The 21492-nt window shown below is 44.6% G+C and overlaps 1 protein-coding gene across 1 annotated transcript in view; it reads left to right on the top strand.

The window, feature by feature from the left end:
- The window catches only part of LOC115101300 (gamma-aminobutyric acid receptor subunit beta-4-like), a 50574-nt gene extending 29194 nt beyond the window's left edge, over window positions 1–21380 (top strand). The window contains exons 5-10 of the mRNA XM_029620673.2: window positions 10083–10165; window positions 16235–16372; window positions 17782–17934; window positions 18338–18594; window positions 19220–19309; window positions 19672–21380. Of these exons, the coding sequence (XP_029476533.1) occupies window positions 10083–10165; window positions 16235–16372; window positions 17782–17934; window positions 18338–18594; window positions 19220–19309; window positions 19672–20025 (1075 nt within the window). The 3' untranslated portion in view covers window positions 20026–21380. The remainder of the gene's footprint in view (window positions 1–10082; window positions 10166–16234; window positions 16373–17781; window positions 17935–18337; window positions 18595–19219; window positions 19310–19671) is intronic.
- Window positions 21381–21492: the final 112 nt, after the last annotated feature.

Raw genomic sequence — 21492 nt, 5'->3', positions numbered from 1 at the left:
CCTGCTTCCAACCGCGTTGCCGTGCTGCCTCCTCATACCTGCGCCTCTCCGCTTTAGCCGCTTCTATTTCTTCCTTGGGAAGGCGATATTCTCCAGGCTGCGCCCAGGGTCCTTTACCGTCTAATATCCTCTCCCAAGACCAGAAGTCCTTATATTGCTGCTCCTCACAATTAACAGGGAGAGTAGGCTCAGGTCTGACTCCTACCTCAGCCACTCTCTCTCTGCGCTCTCCCCCGTTACTTTCGGTTTTCGCTCTGCGTCGCCGTGTTTTCCTCTTTGACTCCATTAGCCTGTAGCCCTCTTCGCACTGCTGAAGCGAATCCCAGGCGGGCTCCTGCACTCTCTCTGGGTCGGCCGCCCACCTGTCGATTTCTTCCCACGTCGTATACTCCATGCTTCTACCGTCCATAACGTCCTCCTTTCGCTCCTGAAGCTGTCTACGTCGTTGCCAGGTTTACACGCTGCTCAGTCCGTGAGTGGTGGGTGTTTCTGTAACTGCGTTCTTCGTTTGTTGAAGGAGAGTCGGACCGAAATGCAGCGTGTTGGTTACTCATGACTTTAATGAATGAAATGCGGTACATGAAATAATACAAAACAACAAACAGAACGTGAAACCTAAATACAGCCTATTTTTTTTTTTTTTTTTTATAAAAATAGTTTATTATCTTCAATACCATTCATTCTTTACAACTCATAATTTACATACATACACAAATAATGGTATTTTAAATAAACTAATTAAACTAAAACATAAACCAAAACAAAACCTCAGGGGAGCATCTTCCCTCCCCGTTACCCTACAAAATACCTCTCCCTATCTCCCCGTCCCTAATCTATCCTCTTACAAATCTAAATGACACCCAGCCCTAAACCCCCCTTCCACCTCTCCCGAGCAGCATGCTGCCCCCACTTCCTCTCCTCCCTCTTCATCCTCCCCCTCAAATCTCCTTCCACCCTCCTCACTATCCCTTCCACCCCCCAATCTTTCCCTGTCTTCACCATGTTCTGCCTTGCTTCCCACAGCCCCGTTTAAAGAGACTCATGAGAAGCCAGAGCAGAAACCTGTCCCTATCCGTCCCTCTCGCTCTCCCTACACCCTCTCTAACCTGGCCCACGTCAATACAAAATCCCCCTTTACCAAACCTAACAACACCCGTGCCCTAGCCCATACTACTCCGGCAAAGGCACAGTCCCAAAAGACATGGCGCACAGTCTCCTCCCTGCCACAAGAGGATCTTAGACAGGTGGGGGATTGCACCAAATTATACCGGTACAAGATGGAACGTACCGGCAAACACTTATGAAGGCTCAACCAATTCAGGTCCTTGAGCCTGTTATCCAGACCCCGCGCCTGCACTCCCTCCCAGACCACTTCCGAGATGCCCACTACAGGCGCCGGACTCCCTGCCTTTCTGACCTCCTCGTACAGGTGCCTGTGATCTAAACCTACTCGGGCAACTTCAACCTCAGGGTGCGCACGCAGCCACTTGGCCGCATGACCAAAGTGCCACGGCAGCTGTTCCGCCCGAGGACCCGTGTTAGACCACACCATTATGCTTCTCGCCTGATACGAGAAAACACCCGCAGGAGGTAACCGGACGGGTGTATCACTGGCTGAGCAAGCTCCGTTAACAAGAAGGAAACAAAAATTGAGTCCAGCTTGAGGGGGAAATGTGGTACCCCCTACCTCCCTCCCCGATGGGACAGATCATGCGTGCCCTGGCGACCCACTCGCACCTGCCACTCCACATAAACTGAAACACAAGCCTCACTAGAGGCCTCCTCAGACAAGCCGGCAATGGGTAGATGTATGCCAAATACAAAAGAGACGGCAACACATCCACCTTTAGGACCAGGACTTTGCCCATAAAAGACAAATACCTAGCTTTCCACATTGCTAGCTTCCTCTGTACCACTGCGATACGCATGTTCCAGTTTAGCGTCGCTGAGCCGGAGGTCTCAAAATGGACCCCGAGAATCCTCAGGGCCCCTCACAGAGAGATAACCCCCCAGGCACATCCGTTCTACCGCGCCATCTTCCGAAAAACTTGACAGAAGACTTTGCATGGTTCAGAACTGCTCCCGACGCTCGGGTGAAATCCCCAAAGATGGCAAGGGACCTTGTCAGGCACGAGTCCTTGCACAACAGCAAGGAAGTGTCGCCGGCGTACTGCGTCATCTTAACACGCAGCCCACCACTTCCAGGGATCAGCAAACCTTCCACCCCTGTGTCTGCCCTAATGGCAGCCCCCAGAGGCTCCATGTACAGAACGAAGAGGAGAGCCGAGAGTGGGCACCCTGCCTGACCCCAGACGAGAGGTCAAAAACATCACCCAAGTGACTATTTACACTAACTCGGCACCCCGCTCCGACATATAATGTACGAATCCATCCTATAAACTTCTCCCCAAATCCTAATCGACCTAACACTCTGAATAAAAAGGATCTATTCACGCGATCGAAGGCTTTCGCCTGATCTAGCGCTGCTACCATTAAAGGCAGACCTCTATCTTCAACCCAAGCGATGGAGTCCCTGATTAACTGTAGGTTCCATCTAATAGAGCGGCCCTCTACCCCGCACGTCTGATCCTCATGAACGATGTAGGGAAGGGCTGTGCGCAACCGGTCTGCTAAAACCTTTGCAAGTAGCTTGTAATCTACACACAGCATGGTCAACGGCCGCCAGTTGCCAAGGTCTGTTACTTCCCCTTCTTATATAAAAGTGACAGCACACCAACAGCCATTGATCCCCCGGGACCCCGTCCTCAAGGATGGCCTTCAAGACTTCGAGGACCACTGGTCCAAGTATACCCCAAAACTTGAGATAAAACTCAGCCGGCAGCCCATCTATCCCAGGCACCTTCCCTTTTCCCATCCTCCTAAGAGCGCTCTCAACCTCTTCTAGTGAGATCTGGGCCTCCATCACTTCTCTAATGTCCTCCGGCAACCGCCTGACAAGTGTTCTAAAACACATTTCCCTGCTCTACATCTATTTCCCTTTCCTTAAATAAACCTTGAAATGATCAGTTGTCACCCTGACCATATCCTCTGGTTCTCTAACTATACTACCATTTTCTTCCCTAACACCATGCATTACCTTCCTACTCTGTCTTGCCCTAACCAACTTAAAGAACATAGCAGAACAAGTCTCATTATGTTCTAGAAAGCCACTATGCGCTCGCTCAAGGAAAGCTCGAGCCTTCCGCTCCTGCAACTCCCTGAGCTGCGCCTTTAGGGTTGCGGATCTCTCCCAGTCAAACGACCCGCCGAGGTTGCCTGCCTCGTATTCGAGTTCAATTAACCTCTGGATACGATCCACCTCCCTCCTCTCCTCCCTTTTTTTTCCTCTTGCAATACCCTATTATAAAAGCCCTAATCCTCACCTTAACTAATTCCCACCACTCTAACACCCCCGCACATGGACCGGAGGCCCTCAAGCCTCCAAAAGAAACCATAAAACCCGTCAACAAAAGCCTGCTCCTCCAGCACATCCCGATCTAGCTTCCAGTACCCTCTACCAAAGAGGCAGACTGGCGACCCCACCTGCAGGAGCACCCCGTCGTGATCCGAAAAGAAAACAGGCAACAGCCGCCCAGACAACTTACCCAAAGACCTGGGTACAAAAATATAGTCGAGCCTCCGCTCAACCCCTGGAGTTACGCCATGTAGGACCGTCCATTTTCGGAGTAGTGTGCAGACCACCATCTACCAGACCATGGCAAGCCATTAGCCTGGCAATGGCGCCCGCACTGCTATCCCCCCCTCTTCCTAAATCTGTATTAAAATCCCCCCCTATCACTAATTTCCTATTTGTGACACACAGGGGCGTCAGACAGTCCACCATCTCCCTTCTGTCTGCCACCACCTGTGGCCCATACACCACCACTAATCTAAATTTACAATCCCTTATCGTGACATCCACCCCTATAACCCTCCCCTGCATTACCACGAAAGAATCCTCCACTTTTACCTCCCTGTGCCCACACAAAATCCCTACCCCGATGAGTGCACCCCCAACACCCCAAACCGACTCCCCTTGTCCCACTCCCTCTTAAACCTAATAACATCCCCTCCATCCCTCAGGTGAACCTCCTGTAAAAAACAAAATCAAACCCCACACCCTCCAAATAACTAAAAACCGCCCTCCTCTTAACAAAATCCCTTAAACCCCTTACATTTAAACTAACAAAAGTAAAATTAGACTCCATGAAAAATAAATACATGTAATACACTCAAATTCTAAACCCAGACAGAAAAAAACATAAAACAGGAGACTCACCCGATGCTCCCCTGCTCCATATCTACCGGTGAGAACACCATCCGTAATCCCGACATCCCCCTCTTCCTCCATCACACCCTCCCAGGATGCAGGAATAGTGTTTGGCTCCGGAGTGCCCTGCACCCTGGGTCTACCACCACAATCCTCCCCTCCCCAGTGTTGCAGCTGGTTTGGAAAAAATTGGGGAGGCTGAGTCCCCAAACAAAAAACTCCCCACCTCCTCTTGTACCCAGTCCTGAGTCTTGTTATGTGTGTCCCCACCCAACAGAAGTTGAGGGCCTGGGGAAACCAGCAGCAACCCAGAGGTTTCTCCCGCCCCCATCACTCTCTTGGCCATCCCTTCCCCTCACTGTCGGCCAATCGCCCCCTCCTCTTCATCTTCATACTCTTCTTTGGTGATGGCGGCAGTGAAGAGATACCACCCTCCCCCCGCCAGCTCCTCCACCATACCCCTCATCTCTTCCACCATGGCACTTTCCCCCAGTCCACTTTCTCTTCCACCGTCTCCTTCTCCACCACTCCTCCCTCGCTTTCTTCTCTCTCATGCTCCTCCACTCGGTTGCCTTCTTCCGCCGCTTTTTCTGGTTCTCCTACTCCCGTGCCTTCCGTTTCCTTCTCTCTTCCATCCGCCGCTTCTGGCTCCTCCTCCTTCCTTGTGGCCTTCCCCTCTGGACCTGAACTCTGGTCATGAGGCGTGCTTCCTTCCCCTCCTCTTCTTCCCCCATCCCCCCGCTCCTGCTCCCCCCCAGCCGCAGACGCATATGACCTCTGACGGGCCGGGCACCCTCCACAGGTGTGCTGACGAGCCACACCCATGGCACGTCTTAGGCTTGTCACAATCCTCGCCTTGTGATCCTCAGATGCACAAAATCTGCATTTTCTTGCACTGCATGAGGCGAATATGTGACCATAGGCCATACAGCGTCTGCAAAATGGGGGCTGACGTGCATAATACAACGTCCCCCTGTCAGCCCCTAGGAGAACATAGCAGGAGGATGGAGGTAGCCACCATGTCCCCTTGGGTCCTCTCTGAGGAGGGCCTGGAAGCCTCTCCTCCCATTCCAAAACCCAAGGGAGTCTTTGAGGTGCCTAGCTGAGGAGACGTTATCCATGTATCTCCCCAGAAAAGCCCTCACCTCTTCGTCCTTAACGTAAGGGTTGTAAATGTTCACAGTTACAACCCTAAAGTTATTCTTCGCCAGGCTTGTTATTTCGTAGTGGCACATCGGCCTCTCACCTCCCACTGCTCTTGCCCTTCTCAGGATATCATCGTGTTTTTCCTCTGTATATAGTGCAACGTCGTATGCTCCTCCAACGAGTTGCCTTGGAAACAAAACACGTCCTTCACCGTCAGCTTTAGAATCCCCATCAATATTATCCTTCCAAAGGATTCCCGTCCTAAAGGCTCAAACTCCTTTTCCTTCCAAGCAAACCGAATCGTGTTGGCCAGCCCAATCCCAGGGACCGACCGTGTTGATGTATTTAGCACCATCTCCGCAAGGAGAATGGCGCTCGTTCTCTTCTCTTCCAAAACAATTGAAAAGAAAAAACCAAGTGACTGAGCCTATCTGGTGAACTACACAGAGACAGGAACAAACACCCACGAAATACCAAGCGAAACTCAGGCTGCCTAAATACGGTTCCCAATCAGAGACAACGAAAGCACCTGACTCTAATTGAGAATCGCCTCAGGCAGCCAAGCCTATACCACACCCCTAATCAGCCGCAATCCCAAATAATACAAACCCCAATACGAAACATAACATATAAACCCATGTCACACCCTGGCCTACCCTAACATATGACAAAAACACAAAATACAATGACCAAGGCGTGACACAAACATAATGTTTTGTAATCCGAACATCAACTTTTCAGTACATAAAGTTAATTTCTTTGCCATATCTTTTTGCAGTTTTACTTTAGTGCCTTAATGCAAGCAGGATGCATGTTTTGGAATATTTCCTTATTTTCAATCTGTCATTCAGGCTAGTATTGTGGAGTAACTACAGTGTTGTTGATCCATCATCAGTTATCTCCGATCACAGCCATTAAAGTCTGTAACTGATTTAAAGTCACCATTGGCTTCATTCATGGAGAAATCCCTGAGTGGTTTCATTCCTCTCCGGGAAGTTAGGAAGGACGCATGTATCTTTGTAGTGACTGGGTGTATTAATTGTATGAATACACCATCCAAAGTTCAATTAATGACTTCACCATATTCAATGTCTGCTTTTTTTACCCATCCACCAAATGGTTCTTTGCAAGGCATTGGAAAACCTCTCTGGTCTTTGTGGTTGAATCTGTGTTTGAAATTCAGTGCTCGACTGAGTGACCTTGCAGATAATTATATCTGTGGGGTACAGAGATGAGGTAGTCATTCAAAAATCATGTTAAACACTGTTGCTGCACACTGAGTGAGACCATGCAACTTATTATTGACTCGTTAAGCACATTTTTACTCCTGAACTTATTTAGGCTTGCCATAACAAAGAGGTTGAATACTTATTGACTCAAGACATTTCCGCTTATCATTTTTTATGAATTTGTGTAAAAAATATATATATATATATATAATTCCACTGACATTATTGGGTATTAATTGGGTATTAATTCATTCTAAATTCAGACTGTAGCACAACAAAATGTGGAAAAAGTCAAGGGGTCTGAAGGCACTGTACTATAGTAATTACTGTCGTGTTTTTGCAGAGTATAGTGTTTTTGCAGACATTTCTGTAGTATTTACTGTCGTGTTTTTGCGGAGTATAGTGTTTTTGCAGACATTTCTGTAGTATTTACTGTCGTGCTTTTGCGGAGTATAGTGTTTTTGCAGACATTTCTGTAGTAATTACTGTCGTGTTTTTGCGGAGTATAGCGTTCTTGCAGACATTTCTGTAGTATTTACTGTCGTGTTTTTGCGGAGTATAGCGTTTTTGCAGACATTTCTGTAGTATTTACTGTCGTGTTTTTGCGGAGTATAGCGTTTTTGCAGACATTTCTGTAGTATTTACTGTCGTGTTTTTGCGGAGTATAGCGTTTTTGCAGACATTTCTGTAGTATTCACTGTACTGTTTTTGTGGTCTGTAGTGTTTACTATAGTATTCTACAGTTTAGTACATAATTCTATAGTAAGTACTGTTTGTATTCTATATATATATATATATATATAAAACTGTATTTTTTTAATGTGGGGACTTTCGTATTAATGAGAGAGTTTGATGATGTTTGGAAGTGAGAGGGGGAACTAATGGGCTGGTAAATGCTTACTTAATATGTCTCTTGGTGGAATCAGCTGTGGGTGCAGGGGAGCGAGGGATGGAGGGGTGGAAGTGGTAGTAGCTTCTCCTGCTGCCCAGAGGGAGTTGGTGAAAAGGTGGAGGAATGAATTGAGGAAAGAATCATAAAGTGAGCACAGAATCCTGTGTAGAGTACAGAGGGACTGTAGGGCAGTGCTGTTCAAAGCTGGGGTCATGGGGATTGCCAAATTTTAAATTCAAATCAACAAAATAAATGGGGTGGGGAGGGGAGGTATTAAGAGTACAGATTATTTTATGGGACGATATACAAACTTTTTGAGAAAGATAATTTGAAAAATAAAATGTTATTGAGGAAATGTATTTATTGGTTCTCTTAATTTTGATAAGCGAGATGAACATGTAATGACTTAGATTTGGGGTGAGGTGAGCCTCTATGACTTATCGTAAAGACCATGACCCCTTTGCCTTTCACAGGAAGACGTAAAAAAGCATACTTTCTTGTTAGTTTGATTGACATGTGAGCTTCTTTTACAGTATAAGCCTGGGCTGTTCTCAGCAGGCACGACACAGGGACACAACAATGTTTTTATTGTGCAACAGAACGAATGTAGTAGTCACTGTTGTACTGCACGAGACAAACAAATATAGCACACCACTTATTCCTGGCTATTTTGTTTTGCTGGGATGTGAGGAGGAGGAGGTGGCGCACTTCCCATCCAGAATTCTGTGCCCCAGAAAAAGGCAACAAAAAACCTTATAATCCCTCATCACCACAATGTCCCAGTTTCATCAATGAACCAGCCCAGACAGTGAGTCTGCAGTGAGGTTCTCACAGGGACCCACCCAGATGACTAGGGGGCTGCTGGGGGGGAGAGGAGCATCTTGGGGCCCTTTCAAAGCAACACAGCAGCCGGAGCCCCAGGGGCCACAGGCTTTGTTTCTTCACCTAACATGTTGCAACTTTGCTTTACAGGAGTCATGTACAGTAAAGCTGTGAGAAAACAATATGCAGTGCAGAGTGAAATGCCCTTCGTCTATGATATAGCCGGAGGGGAGTGATGATGAGGTTATGGTGTGTTGGGCCTCGGGGAGAGTCAGAATACATTTGCTACGGCATCATGCCTTAACACAACAAAGTGAAGATAGTCAAAAAGTATGTCATCACAAAAGGTGACTTACTGTATGGAACTGTGTTCTGTTTTCATCATGGTTGTATAGCCCCTGCAGAAAACACTCAACATGGTTTTTTCTTTTGCACTCTATACACTTGTGTTTGACAGTAGTTGTAGTGGCTTGTATTAGCCTGCACACTACAAACCTCTTGCTATATGCTGAATTGTCCAGCAACCTAGAAGACGGCATGGATTTAGGCATCTTAAATGATGGATCCCAAATGTAAAATAGGCTGTGGTAAAGGGTGAACTTCCCCACCACTCTCCCTCGCCTCCTAAAACACACAAACGGTGTACCTATCAAACTCTCTCTGTGAATGGGCAGTCCATCTAACACACAGGGGTGATGAGTTGTAACTCAGTTACTTTTTCCATTCAGGCAAAACAGTGAGCTCCGTATTTCATTTAAACCAGAAGCCTGAAAACAGGCGAAAGCTCGTATGATTTAACAGAGCAGATGTAATTATTAAAATGTGCTGCACTGGTAAATATATCACACACAAATCATCTGTAACCCGTGGGATTTTCCGAGGCGTCTGGATTTATTGGAATTGAATTTAATGAATATATGTATATATAGCAGTCAATCACAACTCAATGCACAGGTGCTAACATTTTACAAAAAAAAATCAGCTGATTCAATGTATCCCAGGGGAATAAAACAAGCTTGCTATATTTGACTTTCTGCATTTGGTTGTTGGCTTTGGGGCTTGAATGAATTAGATGTTTACATGAAACACTTAGAATGTACCTATGGTTTTGTTTGAAGTTAGTGGTTTAACAGTTTGAATTCATTCATTGTGTTTCTTCTATGAGTGGAAGTGTAATTTATGAAGCTAATATCTCCAGTGCATGAAGTTGCTGTCACAACATAGATTAGGGCTGTCATAAGACCTATGTGAGCACAAAAATGCTACTCACTGAGACACATTCATTTTGTATTACAACTTCTCTATTTGGAATCCGCTTGCCTCAGTCAGAACACATTCCCAACAACCTCACCTTCTGCTATTTCATTCATTTAAAATTCATAAAGAGCTGACCACGGCTATTATGGAAGGTCTCAAACAGTTGGCCAGATTATGAGAAACGAACCCACATGTATCTTTCTCTCCTTCCCCCTCCTTTTCTCATCCCTCGCTCCTAAGAAATAGACCTTGGACAGGTCTGTATGCAACACTAGACTGCCAATGATTGCATTTCCTTTTTTCCTTTTTTCAATACGAGACAACTGCCTAACATTACTCATTTAAAGATTCACATCGTGCAGTCAAGGCTAAGCTACAATTTCTTAAAGGTTACCAAGGTAACAGCGGTTCTCTCTACCCCCCTTTTCTCTCACACTCTATGTCTCTGCTCTCCTTTTTTTTCCAGAATAACCACCACAGCAGCTTGCATGATGGACTTGAGGAGGTACCCGCTCGACGAACAGAACTGCACCCTGGAAATCGAAAGCTGTAGGTGGACTTAATACAAACGTCTTCACCCCCATTCCTCCCCACTCTGGCTAACACCCCCTCCCCCTCTCACAACTGTCTGCCTGGGCTTCTCCGGGATCTCAGCAGGAATATCACCCTGCCACTTTCACTGGATAACACAGCTAGGGACAGCCCATGATCCCAGACAGTTAGTGTTAAAAAAAAAAAACTCAAGTCTCTCTATACATTTAAAATAAAAGCCAACCTTTAGACCTGTCATACGGTACTGTATGTCTCTAGTAGCCTATTGAATTTCATGTTGTTTACTTCATGTTGTTCCTGTCAATATTTACAAAACACATTTGCAATTTAACCTTTTGCAGTATAGGTTGCAGATGTGTAATTCACATATTTTCTGAAACGAGAAGTCTTACAATGCATTTTAACTGCATTATTATGTGTTATGCCTGCAGGCTTGAGGTGTTACTGAGAGATGAAACCCAAGTAATTCGACCAGAATTCTCCATACAGTCTAACTTCACCCTCTAGTTTAGACTCCCTGGTGATTCTGATGTAGCTTAGACTCCCTGGTGATTCTGATGTAGCTTAGACTCCCTGGTGATTCTGATGTAGCTTAGACTCCCTGGTGATTCTGATGTAGCTTAGACTCCCTGGTGATTCTGATGTAGCTTAGACTCCCTGGTGATTCTGATGTAGCTTAGACTCCCTGGTGATTCTGATGTAGCTTAGACTCCCGGGTGATTCTGATGTCGCTTTGACTCCCGGGTGATTCTGATGTCGCTTTGACTCCCGGGTGATTCTGATGTCGCTTTGACTCCCGGGTGATTCTGATGTCGCTTTGACTCCCGGGTGATTCTGATGTCGCTTTGACTCCCTGGTGATTCTGATGTCGCTTAGAATCCCTGGTGATTCTGATGTAGCTTTGACTCCCTGGTGATTCTGATGTCGCAGAGAAGAATGGGAGAAACTCCCCAAAATACAAGTGTGCAAAGCTTGTAGCGTCATACCCAAGAAGACTCGATGCTGTAATCGCTGCCTAAGGTGCTTGAGCAAAGTACTGAGTAAAGGGTCTGAATTCTTATTTAAATGTGGTATTTCTGTTTTTTATTGGTAATAAATGTGCAAACATTTCTAAAAACCTATTTTTGCTTTTGCATTATGGAGTATTGTGTGTAGATTGATGAGGGGAAAAAAACATTTAATCAATTTTAGAATAACATAACAAAATGTGGAAAAAGTCAAGGGGTCTGAATACTTCCGAATGCACTGTAAATCTATCTCATACTTCTCACTTTGATTCCACTGGCATTGTGATGGAGTCCTGGAGACACTGGTGGACTCACCATAGGCAGTAGAGCCAATTGCCTCACATCATCAAGGGGCCTAATGGGGCCTAATGGGGCCCCTTGATGATACTGTGTATATTGATGATACTGTGTGTGTATATATATATATACAGTGCCTTGTGAAAGTATTCGGCCCCCTTGAACTTTGCGACCTTTTGCCACATTTCAGGCTTCAAACATAAAGATATAAAACTGTATTTTTTTGTGAAGAATCAACAACAAGTGGGACACAATCATGAAGTGGAACGACATTTATTGGATATTTCAAACTTTTTTAACAAATCAAAAACTGAAAAAATGGGCGTGCAAAATTATTCAGCCCCTTTACTTTCAGTGCAGCAAACTCTCTCCAGAAGTTCAGTGAGGATCTCTGAATGATCCAATGTTGACCTAAATGACTAATGATGATAAATACAATCCACCTGTGTGTAATCAAGTCTCTGTATAAATGCACCTGCACTGTGATAGTCTCAGAGGTCCGTTAAAAGCGCAGAGAGCATCATGAAGAACAAGGAACACTGCAAGGCACTGTATATATATATATATATATATATATAGATGTATATATATAGATATCTATATAGATGTATATATATAGATATCTATATAGATGTATATATATAGATATATATATATATAGATGTATATATATAGATATCTATATAGATGTATATATATAGATATCTATATATATATATATATATATATATATAGATGTATATATATAGATATCTATATAGATGTATATATATAGATATCTATATATATAGATATATATATATACACACTGCTCAAAAAAATAAAGGGAACACAAAAATAACACATCCTAGATCTGAATGAATGAAATATTCTTATTAAATACTTTTTTCTTTACATAGTTGAATGTGCTGACAACAAAATCACACAAATTATCAATGGAAATCAAACGTATCAACCCATGGAGGTCTGAATTTGGAGTCACACTCAAAATTAAAGTGGAAAACCACACTACATGCTGATCCAACTTTGATGGAATGTCCTTAAAACAAGTCAAAAGGAGGCTTAGTAGTGTGTGTGGCCTCCACGTGCCTGTATGACCTCCCTACAACGCCTGGGCATGCTCCTGATGAGGTGGCGGATGGTCTCCTGAGGGATCTCCTCCCAGACCTGGACTAAGGCATCCGCCAACTCCTGGACAGTCTGTGGTTGGTGGAGGGAGCGAGACATGATGTCCCAGATGTTCTCAATTGGATTCAGGTCTGGGGAACGGGCGGTCCATAGCATCAATGCCTTCCTCTTGCAGGAACTGCTGACACACTCCAGCCACATGAGGTCTAGCATTGTCTTGCATTAGGAGGAACCCAGGGCCAACCGCACCAGCATATGGTCTCACAAGGGGTCTGAGGATCTCATCTCGGTATCTAATGGCAGTCAGGCTACCTCTGGCGAGCACATGGAGGGCTGTGCGGCTCCCCAAAGAAATGCCACCCCACACCATGACTGACCCACCGCCAAACCGGTCATGCTGGAGAATGTTGCAGGCAGCAGAACGTTCTCCACGGCGTCTCCAGACTCTGTCACGTCTGTCACGTGCTCAGTGTGAACCTGCTTTCATCTGTGAAGAGCACAGGGCGCCAGTGGCGAATTTGCCAATCTTGGTGTTCTCTGGCAAATGCCAAATGTCCTGCACGGTGTTGGGCTGTAAGCACAACCCCCACCTGTGGACGTCGGGCCCTCATACCACCCTCATGGAGTCTGTTTCTGACCATTTGAGCAGACACATGCACATTTGTGGCCTGCTGGAGGTCATTTTGCAGGGCTCTGGCAGTGCTCCTCCTGCTCCTCCTTGCACAAAGGCGGAGGTAGCGGTCCTGCTGCTGGGTTGTTGCCCTCCAATGGCCTCCTCCACGTCTCCTGATGTACTGGCCTGTCTCCTGGTAGCGCCTCCATGCTCTGGACACTACATTGACAGACACAGCAAACCTTCTTGCCACAGCTCGCATTGATGTGCCATCCTAAGATGAGCTGCACTACCTGAGCCACTTGTGTGGGTTGTAGACTCCGTCTCATGCTACCACTAGAGTGAAAGCACCGCCAGCATTCAAAAGTGACCAAAACATCAGCCAGGAAGCATAGGAACTGAGAAGTGGTCTGTGTTCACCACCTGCAGAACCACTCCTTTATTGGGGGTGTCTTGCTAATTGCCTATAATTTCCACCTGTTGTCTATTCCCTTTGCACAACAGCATGTGAAATGTATTGTCAATCAGTGTTGCTTCCTAAGTGGACAGTTTGATTTCACAGAAGTGTGATTGACTTGGAGTTACATTGTGTTGTTTAAGTGTTCCCTTTGTTTTTTGAGCAGTGTATATATAAAATATTAAAAGTACTTCTCCGCTTCAGGTCCCCCCCCCATGCTCCGTTCGAGGCATAATAATTCAAATAAATCCACGTCAAAGTTTGTCTCTTTAAGCTAGAGATATCTGTTTTGCATGGGCTGCGTCTCAATCCACCACATCCACAAATGTCGGCCTTCCAAATCTCCGGTGGAAGGTGGCAGAGCTACAAACGGTGATTGTCATACCAGGAGACTCTCAAAAATCAGTCTTCTCATGGTAACATCTGTAGCGTCCAAACGGTCTTGAAATTGATATGACCACTCTATGGAAAGATGGGACTCTCATGGACACGATGGAGGTAATCCGTTACTGGGCCAAAAAATGAATGGAAGTGAATAGGGTATTTCCACGTCAAAATTCTACAGGTAATTCCACAGTAAAAAAAAAGAAAACATTCAAATCTGATCTTTTTTGTATCTCTCAGATATAGGACACAGTTCAAAACACTTCCTTTTGATTAAATGTTTTACTGTCGGTTTTTCCCTGGATTCATCTGTTATTCAGTGTGTTTCTATGGGCTAATCTGACCATAACTCTATCCCCCTGATTCCTGCTTACAATGAAAAACTCAAACAGGAAGTACCAGTGACTTACTCAATACAGAAGTGGACCGATGAAGCAAATGCCTAGCTACAGGGTTGTTTCGCTTGCACAAACTGGAATATATTCTGTGATTCATCCCAATGGTATTGAGGAGTTTACCACATGAATATGTGCTTCGACGACGTCGTCCCCACAGTGACCGTACATACACATACCAACCAGAAGCCATGGATTACAGGCAACATCCACACTGTGCTAAAGAGCTGACGCTTTCAAGGAGTGGGACACTAATCCGGACGATTATAAGAAATCCCGTTACGGCCTCCAACAAACAGGAAAAGCGTCAATACATGACTAAGATCGAATCCTACTACGCCAGCTCTGACGCTCATTGGATGTGGCAGGGTTTGCAAACTATCACGGATTAGGGAAACCCGGATCAAGCTGCCCAGTGATGAGGCTACCAGACAAGCTAAATGCCTTCTATGCTCGCTTCGAGGCTAGCAACTCTGAACCATGCATGAGAGCACCAGCTGTTCCAGATGACTGTGTGATCACGCTCTCAGTAGCCAATGTGAGTTAGACCTTTAGGTTTAGCATTCACAAGGATGCAGTGCCAGACAAATTAACAGGACACATACTCCGAGCATGCGCTGACCAGCTGGCAAGTGTCTTCACTGGCATTTTCAACCTCTCCCTGACCCAATCTCTAATACCTACATGATTCAAGCAGACCATCATAGTCCCTGTGCCCAAGAATGCCAAGGTAACCTGTCTAAATGACTATTGCCCCGTAGCACTCTGTAGCCATAAAATGCTTTGAAAGGCAAGTGGTGAGGGTGGGCAACAACACATGTGCCACGCTAACCCTCAACACGCAGGCCCGTCAGGGGTACGTGCTTAGTCCCCTCCTGTACACCCTGTTTACCCAAGACTGTGTGGCCGCAAACGAATACATCACCATTGTTAAGTTTGCCGACGACACGACGGTGTGTAGGCCTGATCACCAACAACAATGAGACCGCCTACAGGGAGGAAGTCAGAGACCTGGGAGTGTGGTGCCAGGACAACAACCTCTTCCTCAACGTCAGCAAGATGAAAGAGCTGATCGTGGAATATAGGAAACGGAGACTGCTGAACAGTTAATCACATGGCTACCCTGACTATTTGCATTGACCCCCTTTTTATTTGCACTGACTCTCTTGCACCAGCTCTATGCACAATCACAGGACTACCCACACACTCACAACATATTACACTAACACTCCAACACACACACATACACTACATACGCTCACACAAAACACACACACACATGCACATTGACGCCACACACACACACTCACACATAGACACACTTTTTATTATCTATCCTGATTACCTAGTCACTTTTACCTCTACCTACATGTACATATTATCTCAATTACCTCAACTACCTTGTAACCCTGCACATTGACTCGGTACCGGTGCTCCTTGTATGTAGCCCTGTGTTTGTTATTTTATTGTGTTACTATTTCATTTTTTATTTTTAGCAAATGATTCTTGCTTTTCAACTCTGCATTGTTGGGAACGGGCTCATAAGTAAACCTTTCAAAGTAAAGTCTATACCTGTTCTATACGGCGCATGTGACAAATACATTTTGATTTGTTGTCATACAGTTTAGCTAAGTGGGTGACCATGTTACCAAGGGACCGAAGGCTTATTCTCCTCTGCTTTGGTCCATTCTGCTTCCCTAATGTCAAAGGTGAGATATTCTACCAGTACTGAACCTGTTCATTCTCCTCAAATCCCCTCCACCCATTCTCTGTAACCTGAGACAGATGGGTACACCACAGACGACATTGTTTTCTACTGGCACGGAGGTGACACTGCGGTGACGGGGGTGGATAAGCTGGAGCTTCCTCAGTTCTCCATCGTAGCACTTCGCCTGGTGTCCAGGGAGGTCAGGTTTACCACAGGTAAGGCCTCCACATCTCAAATCTGTGCTGAAGGGGTAGTAATGCCATAACAATACATTCTAAGAAATATGCAGAAATACATTTTAATGGTCCTGTATGTACATGTTAGTTATTTTTCAACTTAACAATGATAGAATGTAGGCTTGCTTGTAGGATTAGTTAAACTGTCAGTCCAGTTCCACTCACTGTTTTGTGTTATTAATGTTATTCCAATGGGTAGCACTTCCAACTAGCTGCTTAACACTTCAGAGAACGTTTCCTGCAGAATATTTAAAGTAATCTCCATGTGACAGCTAACTTGAGTTAATTTAGTAGTCTAGTCTTTAAGTAGTCTTGCCCTTGTGTGTGCACTTTGTTTATTTATATTCACGAGGTATAGCAGAAAGGAATAAAATATGTATGCCCGGATATTGATTCATTAAAAGATTTACCAGACCAGGGAGATGAAAGGGTCATTTTTCATTGTGTGTAGCACACAGTCGATTGCCTTTTAAATTAAAACCATCATGACTATCTTAGGCCCTTTCTCTCATTTTGATAAAGTGGTCATACAAACTCCCTTGAGGGAATTAGTTATGCATTCATAGCGGTAAACATTTCTCTCTCTCACTGAAGTAGGGGAAAGTCAAAGCCACAGGGGAATCTATCTTTCTCATTAACAACTTGTTGTTGAGCTTGTTTGAATAATCAATAGATTCGATGCAACCAATTAATGTCTCATCATAACGAGCTGACATTTTTCTCTGCAACATGCATTAATGTTAAGCGCCATAGGTTCACCCCACTAGCTACATCAGTCTCATGTGGGTTCCTCCTCCTCACTTAAGTAGTGAGAAGACATGCTCTCCAATTACGGGCCTTTTTAAATCCCCTTTTGGTGATATTTAGAGGACAGAGAAAGTGCTAAACAGAGAAAAACACAGCAGCTCTCCATGACAATTCTCAGAGGGATGCTGGAGCTGCCTGCTGAGATGGGGGGCTTGCAGAAAAATCTGCTGTGCTTGCGACTTTCTGCCATGTTTAATTGGAATCGAACTTGTCCCTGGAAAGGAATCCATTGCTTTGGGGAAATGAAGTGCTCAGTCTGAACGAATGGAGAAATGACTACCCCGCGCATTGTCAAAGTGCAGACTTTGGAACTCATAAATTGTGCCAGCGGTTCATCCTTTTCTGCACTGATGTGTTTCCTCTGCCCCTCTCCATCACTCCATCGCTCCATCACTCCATCGCTCCATCACTCATCGCTCCATCACGCCATCGCTCCATCACTCCATCGCTCCATCACTCCATCGCTCCATCACTCCATCGCTCCATCACGCCATCGCTCCATCGCTCCATCACTCATCGCTCCATCGCTCCATCACTCCATCACTCCATCCTCTCTCCTTCTCTCTTGTTCTCTGGGAAAGGTTCCTATCCCAGGCTGTCGTTAAGTTTCAGGATTAAAAGGAACATAGGCTACTTCATCCTGCAGACATACATGCCCTCCATCCTGATCACCATCCTCTCCTGGGTCTCCTTCTGGATCAACTACGATGCCTCTGCAGCTCGGGTGGCCCTGGGTAAGACTCTATCTCCACTGCAGTGTTTCAGCAACACAATGTATTCTCAGTGAACACAGAGGGCAAGGTTGTCTTCAACGTTTCTCACAAGTTTGCTCTAACATGTTGCCGTACAAAATGCTACGCAAAGCACAATTTTGAATCGCCATAAACAGATTAGTGGCCATCTCCCACTTACAAAAAGTAGCCATTACTACCACTCATAATTTTCACTTTCTATTGAAAACAGAAAGCTATAAATCTACCCAGCAGGAGCAACTTGTCAAACAATGTTTAGATGCGCACAAACTTCCCACTCAAAATCATTACCTTGCACTTTGGACCAAATATTTTACTTTAATGGTGAGGACTACTGATTTATATCTAATAATAATGTATTTATGTTTGTGTTTGCAATTTCCAGGTGTTACAACGGTGCTCACCATGACAACCATTAACACCCACCTTAGGGAGACCCTCCCAAAGATCCCGTACGTGAAAGCCATCGACGTCTACCTCATGGGCTGTTTTGTGTTTGTGTTCCTGGCCCTGCTCGAATATGCCTTCGTAAACTACGTGTTCTTTGGCCGGGGCCCCCAGCAACAGAAGAAAATCCACGAGCGGCTGAACAAAACCAACAACGAGCGCCCGCGATACGAAGAGAAGCGCCTGAGGGAACAGGTTTGCATCTTCAGCTTCCTTCTTTCTCTCTGTATCAGAATCACAATCCTAGCGTAAAAACAATCATTGTTTGTTTTTTGGAGAATCCCTAGCACAGACATCACAAGACTGCAAAATACGCATTCCTTTATGCTGGTTTGACGTAAGACAGTACTTTCACAAACCTGAAGATGCCACCTCCACCAGATACATATACAACAGCCATCCTCCATTGTTTTTTCCTCCAGCACTGACTCTTTGATTTGAATGAACATTGTTTTTTGGCATTGAGATATACTGTAGCTGTTCATTTAACTACATTCCCATTCTCCTCTCAGGTTGTTGTCTTTGTTTTGGCTGTGGACTTGATTCAGTCTGTGCTGTCCTTGGAGTTGCATTTTTACCAACATTCACCCACTTTTGACAAATTTGAATGGGTATGCAGGCAGAAACATTAGTATTCAGGGGAAAATGCTCAAACGGTCCGACTGAATGAAGCCCCTTGTCTCTGTGTCTGAAATATGCCGCTTATGCAAAGCTGTTCTTGTTAACCTTGTGTTTATGCATCCTGTATTTTTAAGATGTGCTTAATTGTCAGTGTTTTATAGGCGTTTAATGTTGATTTTTTTTTTTTTTCCATTGCAAGGACTCCATTGCCACGCCGTTTCAAACCAACACCCTCAGGTCATATACACAGAGAAGAAATCTGTACCTCGAGGAGCAAAGAAAAGTTGGGGTACATGCATTTAGAAATCATATGAGCTGTGGGACTGCAGCCTAATAGAGGGCTGATAAAATGGTTTGATAGAGTGATGGCAATTAATTTGTGTCAATTTACTCTCAGTGAAAAAGCACCGTAAGGCATCAGCTATAAGGGAGAAAATGGGAAAAGTGCATAAATTCAGAATTCTTTAAAGAGGCATGAAAAGATTACATTTCCTTCCACATCATCATTACATTTGCTTTAGCTTGAAAATTGGAAATGAAAATGAAATGGGTGGGTGCGTGTCGATTATTATTATTAGGGCAGTTTGGGGTAATGTCACCGTGTTCTGCTTCTCCTTGACATTCTCCCTCTCCCCTCCTCTGTCCTCCAAGGTGGATGCTTATGGGAACATCCTGCTCACCACATTGGAGATGAATAATGAGGTGATGCCGTCAGATGTGGGAAGTAGTGTCAGTGACTCCCGGAATTCAGTGATGTCATTCGACAGCTCCGGGGTCCAGTTCAGGAAGCCCATGGCTCCCCGCCATGGCTTCAGCCACCACTCACTGGACCGCAGCGCCATGCGCAGCAGGGCCAACTGTCGGCTACGACGGCGCTCCTCCAAGCTCAAGCTGAAAATCCCTAATCTGGCAGATGTCAGCACCATTGACAAATGGTCCCGGGTCCTTTTCCCCATCATGTTTGGATTTTTCAACCTAATCTACTGGTTGTACTATGTGAATTGATGTGCATCCCACTAGGAATCATGGGCCATATTTTGAGAGCACATTAAATTGGCTTTGATACAGTTGAAAATATGTATACACATGTACAAGTTGATACATATGTATATGCATATTTCTATATATTATATTTCTATATACACGTGTGTGTGTGTAAATCTGAAGGACTTTTCTCCTGTATAAAGCATTATTACAATGACTTGAATGTTTAAGAATAATTGCAAGAGAAACATTTCAAGCCTTTGAAATTTCTCCTGAAACAAACAAACAAACGAACTAACTAACTAACAACCATCAAATCCCTTTGGGGGATTTTGGAACTAAAGACTGCATGATATTTTTGCTAAAAAGAAAGCGAAAGCTCTTGAGAGAAGAGATGTCTCAGATTCTCATTGGCTTTTTATTGATACTCTGTAATCAGCGTCCTCTACTGCAGCTCATCAAATCAGAGGTGGATTGTGTGTTCAGGCATCGGCAGAGTCCCTTATATCCAGCTTTACCCCCCCCCCCCCCCATCTCCCATGGATAACATGCAGGAATTCTCCACTTCTACTCTGTACAGCAACCTTGTTTGGATTATGTGTCGTTCCTTGGATACTTTCGAGTGACATTGTTCTCTTTATGGGACATCAGCTCTGGTACAATGCTGGTCTACATTGGGGCCCATCAGGATGGGATGTTAGATCACTGTTTTCCTGTCCAGAGTCAGTGCAAACTTATCTTAATTTCTCTTCTCATGTTTGTTTTTAGAGCAGTTCTTTGGGGTGTTTTCATTATGGTTACAAATATGATGATTATTGTAATTATTTTTTTTACTTGAAAATATTGTGTTTTTGGGAGAGTGTCACTTGTTCTAGAGTTAGCGCATTATTATAAAAAGACTCACAGGTATGAATTACTCATTTTGTTTGAGAAATAGACATATACAGTACATTTTGTCATCCAGTATCCTCAAGGACATAGTTGGAAAATATAATTGTACTCTTTCTTTAACTTCCTGTGCTTGATTCATCTGTAGATCCAGTATTCATTGCCTCATATCCAGATTTGTGTTCTGTAAGGAAGGAAAGACAACTATAGTGAATTATTTAAAGTTATTCCACTATAAAGATGTGAGAAAAAATACTGTGCATTAAAAAGAGATATCGCCATTGTTTATTTGTTTGATATTGAAATCAACATTTCATCGCATTGTGTGACCTGTTGTTGGACTACTCTCACTGTAAAAAAAAAAAAAATCACCCTTAGAATGTTGGGTACTGATATTATAGTTCCTATGAAACATGCCTGTCTTAAATTCAAATGACTTATTTAAGGGTTGTAGCAGGGGGGCGGGATTAGCAAAAAAACTCAACCTCTCACACTCGGTACCTCTGAAAACACTGCAGACCCCACCCACCCTTCAAATGTCACGGAGGATCAAACCCAGAAGATCAGAAACATCATTAGAATCTGAAGAAAGGGTTCTAA

Source organism: Oncorhynchus nerka, linkage group LG19, assembly GCF_034236695.1.
Source record: "Oncorhynchus nerka isolate Pitt River linkage group LG19, Oner_Uvic_2.0, whole genome shotgun sequence".
NCBI lineage: Eukaryota > Metazoa > Chordata > Actinopteri > Salmoniformes > Salmonidae > Oncorhynchus > Oncorhynchus nerka.
The sequence above is the reverse complement of the archived record's forward strand: the minus strand, read 5'-3'. Positions and strand labels throughout refer to the sequence as shown.